The sequence below is a fragment of the Hippopotamus amphibius genome, chromosome 9 (genome assembly GCF_030028045.1).
Source record: "Hippopotamus amphibius kiboko isolate mHipAmp2 chromosome 9, mHipAmp2.hap2, whole genome shotgun sequence".
Lineage (NCBI taxonomy): Eukaryota > Metazoa > Chordata > Mammalia > Artiodactyla > Hippopotamidae > Hippopotamus > Hippopotamus amphibius.
The window spans coordinates 43,970,779-43,985,885 of NC_080194.1; the positions used below are offsets into that span (position 1 = coordinate 43,970,779).

Here is a 15,107-nt window from a genome sequence, read left to right on the forward strand (position 1 = left end):
TCAGTGCCATATTCAACTGTCTGAATGTATCACAGTTTGTGTATTCCACTGATAGTGAACGTTTAGCTTGCTTTGATTCTTTGCTTTTACGGAAATGCTTCTGTATCTTAGTACTTCAGTATCTTAGTACTTATGTACAAGTATTTCTTTGTAAATTGAAACTACTAGATTGAAGGACACCTGTTCAGTTTTACCAGGTGATGCCTCACTGTTTTCCAAGCAATTTTCCCCGTTTACACTGCCACCAGCAGTGGATGACAGTTGCATCTGATCCATATCCTCCCCAATACCTGGTAATGTTTGGCTTCTTATGTTTTGTCAACATGCTAGGTGTGAAATGATACCTTACTGTGTTTTAAAATTTTATGTCTTTTGGAGTGAGTTAGTTTTTCTGGTCTCTCCCCTATATACATGTTAAAGTGTGATTTTCTCCTGTCTCCTGTTTTTGTTTTTGTTTTTTAAATTATGTTTCTTGATTGTGAATGAAATTGGAAATCTTTTAATGTGTTCATAGGCTGTGTTTCCTCTTTTGTGAAATGCCTGTTAATGTCTTTTGTCTATTAAAAGGTTTTGGGAAGCAATTAGTGATAGTTTAATAGACAACTCAGCAAACAAAACAAAAGACAGTTATTAATTCTGGAGAAAAGTAAGAAGTTGTACAAGAAAGAAAATATCAGTATACTGTGTGGCTTAGCTGTTAACAGTATTTCTGTAATAACCAACATTTATGAAGTACTTATATGCCTACCTGTATTCACATTTCAGAGCTTACAGTTGAGGAAATTAAGGCAGAGATAACTTGTTAATGGTCACAAAGCTTATAATTATTGGAAATAACATTTAACCTGAGATAATCTGTACATAGCCATACTATGAAAACTATATATAGTTTTAGTAGTTTTAATTTTGGTGAAGTCCAACTCCTAAATCTTCTCTTTTATCATTTCAGCTTTTGGTGCTATATCTAAGAAATTATTGCTTAACCTAAGATCGCAAAGATTTACTCTTGTGTTTTCTTCTCAGAGTTTTATACTTTTAGCTCTTACATTTAAGTCTGTGATCCACTTTGATTTAATTATGTATGTATTGTGAGGGAAAGGGTCTAGATTCTCATACTTTTGCATGAATACTTTTGCAGTTGTCCTAACTCCATTTGTTGGAAAGGCTGTTCTTTTCCCGGTCAGTTGTCTTGGCCCTTTTGTTGAACTGTTATTGACTGTAAAGGTTAGAGTTTATTTCTGGACTTTAAATTCTGTTCAGTTAATCTATATGTCTACTCTCATGCTTGTGCTACAGGTTTGATTAGTGTAGCTTTGCAGTGTCCCATTTCCTTTCATTGGACGCCTTATCAAGATTCAGTAAAGAGACTCAGCTGTAAAAAGCAATGAAACTGGGACATTTGTAGAGACATGGATGGACCTAGAGACTGTCATACAGAGTGAAGTGAGTCAGAAAGAGAAAAACAAATATCGTATATTAACACATATATGTGGACTATAGAAAAATGGTACAGATCAACCGGTTTGCAAGGCAGAAATAAAGACACAGATGTAGCAAACAAACATATGGACACTAAGTGGGGAAAGTGGAGAGGGTTGGGGGGAATGAATTGGGAGATTGGGATACCAAATTGTACACTCTAAATATATGCAGTTTGTTGTAAAAAAAAAAATGCATTTCATAAATGTGTATAAAAGGATGTAAAATCATTGAATGATGGAATAAACTTCCCAAAGCCTGGAAAAGAAAAAGAAAGAAAGAAATGGAAAAAAAAAGAAAAAGATTCAGTAAAGAGGGTACTGTTTATTAGCCTCAAAGCATAATAGTAATAGTAATAGTAATAATACACCAAGCTAAGTACTTTATGCACATTAGCTTATTTTATACTGTCAACAGATAATCATCAATGTGTCAGGCTTTGAGAGTACAATGGTGAACAAATGGAGAACATTCTTGCTCTCATGAATCTCAAACATTAGTAGCAACTTAGGTAGAGTGACTGAAAGATAATAACAAATATAGGAACAGACTAATTTTAGACAATGATTCGTTCTGTGACAAAAATAGGACAGGCTAATCTGAGAGTAACTGAAGGATAAAAGGCTACTTTACCTCTCCTAACAAAGCATATAAAACTGATGCTATAACCCTGTCTGTCATGAAGAAGCTCAGACCTGGAGAAGTTAAATCACTTGCCCAAGGTCACACAATTTATAAAGGCAGAACTGGGTTATGAAAACAAACCTTTGGTATCTAGCAAATGGAAAATTAATATAGATTTAGAAAGTTTTAAGGGTGCAGTAGCCCCTCATTCTTTTCTTCCTCTTTAAAAATTTTCTTCTTTCTGCTGTAAATAGATTGTTATGGTCAATGTATAAGCCAAGGGTTCTTATTTTTTTTTTTTTTAAATTGAAGTATAGTTGATTTACAATGTATTAATTTCTGCTGTATAGCAAAGTCACTCAGTTAAAAATGTATTTTCTTTTTCATTTTCTTTTCCATTATGGTTTATCACAGGATATTGATTATAGTTACCTGTAATATACAGTAGGACCTTGTTGTTTATCCATCCTAGACCAGTTTGCATCTGCTAATTCCAAACTCAAGATCCTTTCCTCCTCCACCCCCCCGCTCCCCGCCCCTTGGGAACCACAGTCTGTTCTCTATGTCTGTGAGCCTGTTTCTGTTTCATAGATATGCTCATTTGTGTCGTATTTTAGATTCCACATATAAGTGATATCATATGGTATTTGTCTTTCTCTTTCTGACTTACTTTGCTTAGTATGATAATCTCTGGGTCCATCCATGTTGCTGCCAATGGCATTATTTCATTCCTTTTTATGGCTAATAGTCCATTGTGTGTGTGTATGTATATACACACACTACATCTTCTTTATCTATTCATCTGTTGATGGACATTTAGGTTATTTCCATGTTTTGGCTGTATCTTTTCGAATTATAGTTTTGTCTGGGTATATGCCCAGGAGTAGGATTGCTGGATCATATGGCACCTCTATTTTTAGTTTTTTGAGGAGTTTCCATACTCTCTTCCATAATGGCTACACCAATTTACATTGCTACCAACAGTGTAAGAGGTCTCCGTGTTTTCACACCCTCTCCAACATTTATTATTTGTAGATTTTTAAATGATGGCTATTCTGACTGGTGTGAGGTGATACCTCATTGTAGTTTTGGTATGCATTTCTTTAATAATTAGTGATGATGAGCATCTTTTCATGTTAGGCCAAGGGTTCTTAATTTGAGACTCATAAATGGGTTTCTTGAAGCCAGGGAATGGTATACGCAATATATGTGTATGCATTTTTTTTCCTAGAGTGAGGGCTCGTTGGTTATCAGATTCTAAACAGGGTCTATGAGAATAGCAAAGTGTCCATAAACACACTTGATTCACATGGTTTAGGTGGAAGCAATATTTCCTTTGTGTCTCTCATAGCAATACTTTATTCCTTGGCTGCCAAACTCCTTCCTCTGGTAGCTGGAGGTAGGAGGAAATTATACATTTATTGTGTTAGGTTTGAAAAAAACCTTTTTTTTTTGACATCAGAAATTCTGTATACATTTACCTCCCAAAGTAGATTTTAATTTACAAATTGTAGGGCTTCATAGTTCATCTATTAGTTCAGAATTTTAGAATGGACTTTGATTCTACTCTCAGTCATCTTCTGTATCTTGAACATTCCTGAGATTTGTTGATAGCCTTTTTGAAAGTTCTATGTTTTCCTTCTTTTAAATTCCATGCCAGTCTAGACTTCCATCTTTTCCTACCCAGGTTATTGCAACATATTTTTTTCCAGAATGAAGTCTGTCTTGTACCTCTCACCACATCTGAAATACTTTAATGTATGCATTCTGTTGGCTGCTCATTTTCTACAATAGCATTCAAACCTTATCTGACTTTTGGACCCTAACACACAATTACTCCTATGTTGTACAAGTTGAGTAGTCCCTGAAACTTTTTTTTTTAAATGAAGATTAGAAGTGGAGGCCAAAAAAAAAAAAAAAAGAAGAAGTGGAGGCCATTTTCCTAGGAATGATTTCTGATTGTAGGAAGTAATTTTCTTTAACTAGTGCCTGGCCAACTTGGAAAGTATCTGTGGCCTTGGCCAAGTCAGTCATGTTTAGACTTTGAAAAGGAAACCTCTGATAATATGCCCTAAATAAAGTCTTATTACTTTTCAGAAGTATAAATGAGAGAGTGAGAGAGGAAGAAAAAAAATCTGAGAATTAATGTAGCTTTGAAGTAAAGAACAGAGACTTGAAGAGTGGTGGAACTGGATTTGTTTTTTTTATAAATTTATTTGTTTATTTTATTTATTGGCTGTGTTGGATCTTTGTTGCTGCACATGGGCTTTCTCTAGTTGTGGCAAGCGGGGGCTACTCTTCATTGTGGTGCATGGGCTCCTCATTGGGGTGGCTTCTCTTGTTGCAGAGCACAGGCTCTAGGCATGTGAGCTTCAATAGTTGCAGCACATGGGCTCAATAGTTGTGGCACACGGGCTTAGTTGCTCCACAGCATGTGGGATCTTCCTGGAGCAGGGCTTGAACCTGTGTCCCCTGCATTGGCAGGTGGGTTCTTAACCACTGTGCCACCTAGGAAGTCTGGTGGAACTGGATTTGAATCCTGTCACTACCACTTAGTTGTAGAACCTTGCACAAGTTGCTTTGTATCTCTAAATCTGTTTTTTAATCAGTGAAATGGGGATAAAAATAATTCTTTCAAAGTTTGTGAGAATTAAATAGAATCATGCCTGTAAAATTGGCACAGTGACTCATTGCTGTGTACAGTAAATGTTAGATACTATTACTGTGATATCCTAGTTCTAGACATCAAAATTTCATGCATGGATCCTTAGAATCTATTATAATATGTTTGGCATGCCATGTTATGGTTGTTACATATACTCAAATTAGTATATGAATAGATGACTTTGTGAGTGACAAGTAGAATTGAGTTCTGTTTTTAGAATGAAATTCTGCTATTTGTAGCAGTGTGGATGTACATAGAGAATATTGCTTAGTGAAATGTCAGACAAAGACAAACACTGTATGGCATCACTTATATCTGGAATCTAAAAAATAATACAAATGAATGTGTATATGCAAAACAGAAACAGACTCACAGATATAGAAAACAAACTAGTGGTTGCCAAAGGGGAGTGAAAACTGGGAGGGACAAATTAGAGGTATGGGATTAACGGATACAAACTACTATGTATAAAATAGATAAGCAGCAGGGATATATTGTATAGCACAGGGAATTAGAGCCATTATTTTGCAATAATTTATAATGGAGCATAATCTGCAAAAATACTGAATCATTATGCTATACACCTGAAACTAGTATAATATTGTAAATCAACTATACTTCAATACAAATAAATAATTTTTTTTAAATGATCTGCTTTTAGTTTTCTAGTAGAAATTCAAGTGCAACCAGCAAACCAAAAATATAGGTCTAGGCTGCAGTTGTAATTTACTTCCACAGAGGGGGTTTTTCTATCAGAAGATAGGTTTACCCATTTACTGAGCAACTACCAAATGCCAGATGTATTAGATTATTTTAAAAGATATCTTATTTTACTTAGTCACTTACAAACCAAGGCAGAGTTTAGATAATTTGAATTTGCCCAAGTCCATACGGTAAGTGTTAGGAATTACAGGGAAATGGTAGCAACTGTGAGGAGTTTGAACTACTCTCTCATTCCAAATCATATACTCTACCTTTATATTTCTCTCAACTTGGGAAACTTTAAAAATTATCAGTACCTAGGCAACATCCCAGACCATTTAAATCAATTTTTAGAAGTGAGACCCAAACATCAGTATTTTTTAAAGCTTCCCAGGCGATTTTATTGTTACATGGATTGAGACCCACTGACCTGTTTCAGTGCCTAGTAGAAAGTAGATATTCAATAAATACTTGACTATTGAGAGAATACATCCCTGACTGCCCAGCTGCTGCATTGTAATTCTTTCCAGTATTGTAGTCAACCTAGAGTGCTTTTGTGTTAACTTATGTTTTTAAAAGTAGCTTTGTATTATACTTTGTACATTTTCTCAGTTCCATCCCATAGCATATACAGAGGATGTCAGGCAGGAGTTAATGTTTTGCTGCTGATAGAATTCTGAATTTCCTACATTACTGGAAAGAATAGGTGTGGAAATAGAGGAAGACTTGGGGTTTTTTTCCTTGCATTCCATCCAAGGTTGAAAACATAGGTTGTAAATAGATATTTATTGATTATTTTTGTTTTGTTTTAAAATAGTTTAATAATTTAAAATAGTAATAATTTAAATAATAATTTACAATAATACATGGTTCAAAAATCAAAAGATAGAAAGGGATGTACATTGAAAATTGTCCCTCTCACCTCCCAGGCATAGTTCTCCTCCCAGGTTACCATCAGTGTTATATCAGTATTCTTCCAGAGATATTGTAAACATATAAAAGCAATTACATTTATATATATTTCCCATTTTTTTACCCAAATGGTAGTATGTGCATCATGTTTGTTTGTTTACTTAACAGTGTATCTTATCCATAAATAAGGAATTTTATCAATATATAAGTGCTTCCTTCTTTTTACAACTAAATATTATTTCTCTATGTACCAAAATTTATTTTAAGTAGTCACCTGTTGATATTTAGATTATTTCCAATTTTTCTCTATTACAAACAATGCTACACTGAATAGATAAGTTTTTTCACTTCTGTGTGAGCTTATCTTCAGATAAATGCCCAGAAATTCAAGGTATTGATATGACCAGTTTGCCTCTGTGAAGCTTGTTTGTTGATTGGTTGGGAAGTGACAAAGAAGCATGAAAAAAATGTGAGGATTAAAGGTATGAAGAAGCAATAGCGATAAAAAATTATTGTAGCAGGAACAATATTGAAGTGGATTGAGAGGATAGGAATGAGCCTGTGGCCAAGAACAAAGCGAGAGAACTAGCAGGTTTTGTTGTGTGAATATACACACAATATATTTGTGATTAAAATATACTAATGAATTTCCTAAAATCCTAAAGTTTTTATACATTTGAGCTTTTTAAAACAGTTTAATGTAGTACTTTGTGTATGAAAACTCTTCATATCTTTACAAGAAAATATCTTGCTATTTTCATTTCAGATTTACATTTAATATTTGTTGATCAAGATTTTATCTTTTCATGCATAACTATTTTTTGCTTGAAATCTCTCTCTTTTTTTTCCTTAGCCCTGGAAGAAAGCGGGACTTTTCTCCTGTTCCTTGGAGTCAGTACTTTGAGTCCATGGAAGATGTAGAAGTAGAAAATGAAACTGGCAAGGATATATCCTTTGCAAAATGGCTTATTCTTTAGTAAACTTATAACATCTAAGAAGATTTGTGTAGTTTCTAAAATGTTCTTTATTCCTGCTATTTATTTCATTTTCATTCTTTACCTGTTCCTTGTACAGCATGGAATATTACTTGTAAGACTATGCCAATATCTTATTTGGCTATAATTCTCTCACACATGGGGAAGGGATTAAGAATTAAATTCCTGAAGCTGATATATCTATTGAGAGCCCAGGAGAAGGTTTCATGAGTCAAGTGAATTGAACTAGTTTAGCGTTTAGAAACCAGGGACTGTGTCCTCATTAGGGCAAAGGGAATAATAGTTTTTTTTTTCCCATTGAAAAAGTGGTGATGGGAACTCCCTGGAGGTCCTGTGGTTAGGACTTGGCGCTTTCACTGCCAGGGTCCTGGGTTCAGTCCCTGGTTGGGGAACTAAGATCCCACAAGCTGAGTGGTGCAGTCAAAATAAAAAAATTAATTTAAAAAAAAGTGGGAAAAAAAGTGGTCATACTGGCTCCACGCCTCAAAAACAGGTTTGGTGTCTCAGAAACTTCTACTTAAGTGCCTCTTAGGTTTGGAAGTCTGCAGCTTTGCTTATAGCTTGGTCCTGACTGAGTTTTCTGATCGGTATCATTATGGCCAAGTAATCAAAAATGTCAGTGAGCAAAAGCTTAGATATGTTATCTTTTAACTATTCATACACTTTTCGAGTTTACAAGAGTGGCTCAGAGGGCCCAGTCCTACTTCTTCTGCATGGAGGAGGCCATTCTGCCCTTTCCTGGGCTGTGTTCACGGTAAGTAAGTAGTTGATAGTGGAAGTTAATGTTAGCACAGTCATAATTTACTTTGGGATGAATTTGACTAGCCTGACTCTCTTCTGTGCTCACTCTGCTTCAAGTAAGAAGGTTAGGGATGTAAGTCGATTTCAAATATTTATCTTCATAGGCCAAAATCATGTGATCTTTAGAGGATTTTAACTGGACTGTGTTTTATTGCATGAATTCTTCAGTTTATAAAATGTCATATATATATTGCATTGGGATGAAGGGGATGGAATTGTCCAAGTGGGGGTCTGTATCTCAGTGATTTAAGTAATGGATAAACAGTCTGTTTGGATGCTTTTGATAATGTCTGTCCTTTGTGTCCCTAATAGAGCCTACTATAGTACGTAACACATGGAAATGTCCCACAAATATTTGGAAAATGTTCCTTCTTTTTTAAAATGATGCTTTATATTTTAATGGTACTAGTGAAATTCTAGGAAGTTAGTAATTTTGGTTGATGATACCCTGGTCTAGAGTAGAGAATATGTGTCTATGTGAATACTGCCAGTTGTAGATCTTCCCAATATTCTTGACTCTGGCGTGGGTAGCCTATATGTAAGGGGAGATACTGTTAAGGAAGATACTGGCAACATTCCTACTAAAATGAAATTGTCATCTCTTCTTGTATGTATCAAGCAGATATACATATGTCCTTTACTTACCACTAGTGAATCTGAAGGACAGAAAGTGGGAGCAAGTGGGAATGCAGCGCTAGATACCTGGAGCCAGAATGCTGTGGAGTTGAGGAGGGCCCTGAACATATCATTTTGTTCCTGGCAGTAGGATTATTGGAATTAAGTATAAAGGCACATTTTCATGTCTTCTGTTACACCATGAATTCCTTGAGAACAGGGATAATACCTTACTTCTTTTGTTTCCCAAATGCCTGAAATGGTTCTTGACACATAGGCACTTACTTAACCATTATTAAATGATTGAATGATTCGGCCCTTGTCTTGTTTGTTACTTCCTTTCTCTCACTCTGGAATGTAGCTCTATGATTTGCCCATAAGTAACAGACTCTTTCATGCCTTTAGACCTGTGTTATCTGGTAGAAATATAATGTGAGCCACACATGTAATTTTAAATTTCCTAGTAGGGACATAAAATAGGTTAAAAGAAACATGTGAAATTAATCTTATTTTACCCATTGTACCCCAAGTATTATAATTGCAACAGATAATCAATATAAGAATTACTGTTATTTTACATTATTTTTTTTTTATTTTTTTTATTTTTTTGGGGGTACACCAGGTTCAATCATCTGTTTTTATACACATATCCCCGTATTCCCTCCCTTCCTTGACTCCCCCCCCTCGAGTCTACATTATTTTTTATACTGTCTTTGAAATCCAGTGTGTGTTTTATACTTATAACACGTCTCAGTTTGGACTAGCCACATTTCATGTCCTTACTAGCATGGCTTTAATCATTTACATCCCTCAACTAGATTGTGAGTTTTTTTGGAAGCAAAGACTGGGGTTTATTTATTCCAGGAACATACTGTATACTCAAGGAATGTTTTTTGAGTGAACAAGTAACAGCAACATGCGCCTGTTCCTAATGTAGCAACCATAGTATCCATAGTAAACATTTAAAAAGTAGTAAAAATCAGCCTGCTGTCATTTTCAGCTTTGGAACCTCTGAAGGACCTGGGACCAACGAAGTGTGAATTGATTGAAGCCAACAATTGAATCTGTAGTGTCTGCTGATTCCTGTTTCTTCTCCCAGTTAATTCAGTTCATGTTAGCAAATATTTATGAATGTATTCTGTATTTCAGGTTTTGTGCTGCGTTACTAAGGATAGAGAAATGAGAGTTCACTTTTTAATAAGATCAACCAATCAGCAAATACTTAAACCACTACTTTGTGCCAGGCATTATGCTAAGTGCTATAGATACATTGGAGAATTAGACGTATCCTCTTGTTTTTATATGATGTTTTAGGTCTAATGGGGAAAATAGAATGGAGATAACATATATATAGATAATACAGCAAAAATTTCAAGAAGCTTTTGTCTCAGACAGACTGGAATTTGAATCTCATAACAGCTAATCTAGTTAATAGAGTGGTTGTGAGAATGAACAAAAGATGTGAGATTCTTGATAAAGTGCTTGACTCAAGCACTCAGTTGTTAGGACTTCCTTTGTGGTCCAGTGGTTAAGAATCCGCCTTCCAATGCAGGGTACACAGGTTCGATCCCTGTTCAGGGAACTAAGATCCCACATGCTGCAGGGCAACTAAGCCCACACACTCTGGAACCCGTACGTCACAACTGCTTAGCCCACACGCTCTGGAGCCCATGCACCACAAGTAGAGAGAAGCCCGCGCACTGCAACTAGGACCCAACGCAGCCAAGTAAATAAATAAATATTTAAAAAGAAAAAGAAAGAGCACTCAGTTGTTAGATGAGTTTATAGCATCTGTGTACCAGATATAAAGTAACAGAGGAGGGAATAATTAACTCTGGTGATGGTTGAGGGGGCACTGTAAAGAAAGTTTCATAAGGGGGGCATCTGGGTTTTAAAGACTGAATACAAGTTAGATTAGTAGAAAAGGCATTTCAAGGAGAGATAAGTACAAAGGCAGTGAAGAGTGTAATAGTGAAGTATCTTTTGGAAGTTATAAGTAGCTCGAGTATAAAGTGTAAGGTTAGGGAGCAGGAAAAGAGGTGACTATAGAGATCACAGGGACAAAATTATGGGAGGGCCTTGTATACCTGGTTAGAGAATTGCACCTTATCCATTAGTTCAGGGTAATAGTAGAGGGAGCTGTTTTAAACATAAAACTTCTCGGGGCTTCCCTGGTGGTGAAGAATCCGCCTGCCAACGCAGGGGACACGGGTTCGATCCCTGGTCCAGGAAGATCCCACATGCCATGGAGCATCTAAGCCTGCGTACCACAACTACTGAAGCCCTCATGCCACAACTATTGAAGCCCTCATGCCACAACTATTGAAGCTCGCTCACTTAAAGCCCATGCTCCGCAACAAGAAAAGCCACCAGAATGAGAAGCCCAAGTACCGCATGGAAGAGTAGCCCTGGCTAGCGGCGACTAGAGAAAGCCTGTGCGCAGCAACAAAGACCCAGTGAAGCCAAAACAAACAAAAAACAAACCATAAAACCTCTCCTGTCCGCTTCCACACTGAACATATTTTAGGCATGTCAAAATTAAAGAAGAGGTATGGAAAGTCTGTTTTGCTTGAAACAATTGCAAACACACCCGGATTGTAAGTTCTGAGAAACAGCATTTTGATACACATCTACCTACTTGTGTAATTGAGTATTGCTATTTTAGGCAATGGGAAGTCATTGAAGAGCTTTAGAATAATAATCAGGGTACTAGTATAGATGATGGATTGGGCAGGAGACGCAAATGAAGACAGCGAGACTAGTTAAAAGGCTGCTCTTGTATTACTTAATTCTGGATATTTGATAGCTTATGGAATATTAATTTCTTCTCCAAAGGAGAAAGTTTAATTAAAAGTTTTTCACCATGTAAAAATACTACTTAGAGTAGTACTGTTTTAGGCTACCCAATTCATTTGTGAAGGTAGCATCAGTCTAATACCAAAACCAGTCAATGACTGCAAGAAAATTATGAACCAATCTTGGTTATAAAATAGATGCAGAATCCTAAATAAAATAACAGCAGATTGAATCCAATGTGTAGTAAAATAGTAATACACTGTGACCACCTAGGTTTTATCCCAGGAATGTGAGAATGATCCAGCGTTAGAAAATCTATCAGTGTAATTAATATCTTGCCTCATTTGATGTCAAAAAAGGACTTGATCAAGTACAACACCCATTATGTTGAAAACTCTTGGCAACTAGAAATAGATGAAAAACTTTCTTAACTTTATTAAGTTTATATACCAGAAAATTACATAAATATACTTAGGGGTAAAACAGACACTTTTAAAGTCAGAGGCAAAATAGGGGTGCTGTTTTCAACAGTATACTGGAACTTCTAGCCAAACAATAAAACAAGAAGGAAAAATGAGTTTTAAAGTTTTGAAAAGAGTAAGAACTGTCATTACTTGTAAATATTGTCTCTCTAGAAAACCAAAGAAAATCAACTGGCAAACTACTAGTGAAGCCATAGTTTACAAAGTCAATATGAAAAAATCTACTTTTCCTAAATATTAACATTTACTGGATTTGGAACTACAAGAGGAAAAATTATCCTTCCCATAAAAGTGGTGAAACTATAAAATAACTGGGAATAAGTCTTATTTTTTAAAAGTATAAGACATTTATGGAAGAAACAATGCAGAATAATATGAAGGAAAACCTGAATAGAGAAATAAGTCATGTTCCTGTATGAATCTAACTCCCCTAGATCTCAGTGGGATTTTTCATGAGCCTCTAAAATTCACATAGAATAAATGCCCAATGATTGCTGAGATAATTTTGAAAAAGAGCAAGAGGGAAAGAACTTGCCCTCTCAGATAATTCTAAAACTCTATCAGTAGTATGCTGTTGGCAGAAAGAATCAACAAATAAGCCCATGTGTAAAAATAAGTTAATATAAAAAAATCCAAATGGATTAAACTACTGAATTTAAAAAACAAAGAGTAGGAACATTCATACGTGACCTTGGGGCAGCCACAAGAAGTAAAAGCCATAAAAGAAAGGTTGATAAATTCAAATTTACCAAAACGAAAAACTCCTAGACAAGATATCTTAACATTAAAACACAAGCTATGTGCTAGGTAAAAAGTATTTGAAGTATGTGCAATATGAATAACAAAGGGTTAACAGTTTCATTATATTTAAAAAACAACAAAGAACCCCCCAAAAAACAACACCAGGACTTCCCTGGTGGTCCAGTGGTTAAGAATCGCTGTTCTGATGCAAGGGACGCAGGTTCTATCCCTGGTCCGAGAACGAAGATCCCACATGCCACGGGGCAACTAAGCCCACACGCTCTAGAGCCCAGGTGCCACAGCTAGAGAGCCCACATGCTGCAGTTACTGAGCCCACGTGCTCTAGGGTCTATGTACCACAACAAAGCCTGCGTGCTCCAAGGAAAGATCCCACATGCCGTAACAAAGACGTGACGCAGCCAAATAAATAAATAATAAATAAATATTTTAAAAAACAAACAAAAAACTCCCAAAAAGCAGTAAGGAAAAGATGATCCGGTAGGAAAATGAGCAAGAGAGATGAAGTGGTAGTTCGCAGAAGAGAAAATATAAATAACTGATAAACATAAAAATGGGTCTAACTTACTATTGAGTAAAATATAAAGTAACATAAAAGAACACCACTTTTCACTTATCAAATTAGCCAACATTATAAAGTTTGAGGATTTTATGTGTCTGTGAGAACACCTGTTTCCACACCTTCACCAATACCTCTCAGAACCTGTTTTGTCAGCACCAAAAATTGGGCTAATATTTTCCCAGCCTACTTCTTGGGGAGATAATTTAGCAAGATAATAAAGTGATACAGAAAAATGTTATTACTACCTAGATCTCAATTTCAGTCTTGACTCTTTATTCTCTAGTCTAGGGCTAGGCTGAATTTTGACTGTGCATTAGAATCACCTGGGGAACTCTAAAATACGTTGATATCCTGGACCCCTACCCAGATCACTTAAATCAGAATTTCTGGTGGGTTAGTACCCGGGTAGTAGTATTTCCTAAAGCTCCTGTGTGATTCTGTTATGCAGCCAGGGTTGTGAACCACCTGGAGTCAGTCTGTTTGGATTTTAATTTCAGCCCCACCACTTATTAGCTCTTTCACCCTGAGCAAGTTACCAAACCTCTCTGTAAAATGTTCTCACTTGTAACATGGTGAAAATTGTGTCTAAATAAAAGTTGTGAGGAGAAAGTTAGATAATTCATTTGAAGCACTTAGATTGGTGCCTGATACATAGTAAGATTTAATAAAAATTATGTGCTACTGTTGTTGCTGTTACTGCTAATACCACAACCTCTGCTGAGAAAATGGTTGGATAAGTCTAGTTTTTAAGTAGCTGCTTTTTATTCAACCATTCCAGGAATGGCAAAGTTGTACTATTTGAAGCAAGAGTGGCTACGAGCCATACACATGCTCTGACGATTTTTCACTATCTATAAAATGTATTACATTCTGAATTTACTTTGCTCATTTATTGTTTACTAGTCTTCCATCACCAAACTAGAATGTAAACATCATGGGAGCAGGAACATCAACTGTCTTTTTCATACTGAAACCCCATTACTCAGTTGGTGCCATACTTTTAGCAGATGTACGTTAGATTTGTTAAATGAGTGAAAAATCTGTTTTTAGTATTATTCTCAGTGTTTTCTGACAGGCATGTAAGATTGTAAATACTTGCTAGAGTTAAAATTGGAATTGACATTTACTGCCTTCAAATGAATATTTCGTTGCCGTTTTGTGGACCTAGTTTTACCTTTTTTTTTTTTTTTAACATAGAGCAATCAGGCAAATTTGCCACTATCTTTGCTACTTAATTTTATTTCCAAAATACAGATTTATTTTTGGCATTGAAGGCTTTAGTACCAACATCATGCATTACATAACACCTGTAAATTAGCTTTCAGGAACAAATAGCAAAGTATATTAGAATTTTAGTCCTTTGTTCTCTTTAGAGATATTCATTAGTTAGAGTAATAGAAGTAGAAACAGACTTGATTTTCTAGGTGATTTTTAAAATGTGATTCAGTACACTAACAGTGAATTATCTGAAAAAGAAATAAAACAATCCCACTTATAATGGCATCAAAAAATAAAATGCTTAGGAATAAATTTAACCAAGGAGGTGAAAGATCTATGCATTGAAAATTATGAGACATTGATAAAAAGAAATTGAAGAAGACACAAACAAATGGAAAGATAGTCCATGTTCACGGATTGTGAGAATTAATATTGTAAAATGTACTACCCAAAGCTATCTACAGATTCAATGCAATTCCTTTCAAAATTCGAATGAC

General features: G+C 35.6%; 1 protein-coding gene across 2 annotated transcripts in view; it reads left to right on the plus strand.

Moving 5' to 3' along the window:
• The window catches only part of PPME1 (protein phosphatase methylesterase 1), an 87,728-nt gene that overhangs the window by 27,331 nt on the left and 45,290 nt on the right, over positions 1-15,107 (plus strand). Inside the window, exons 2-3 of one of the 2 annotated variants that reach the window (XM_057750372.1) lie at positions 7,236-7,329; positions 8,039-8,131. In XM_057750372.1, the coding sequence (XP_057606355.1) occupies positions 7,236-7,329; positions 8,039-8,131 (187 nt within the window). Of the gene's footprint in view, positions 1-7,235; positions 8,132-15,107 lie in introns of both variants that reach the window. The other variant, XM_057750371.1, reaches the window with a different exon arrangement.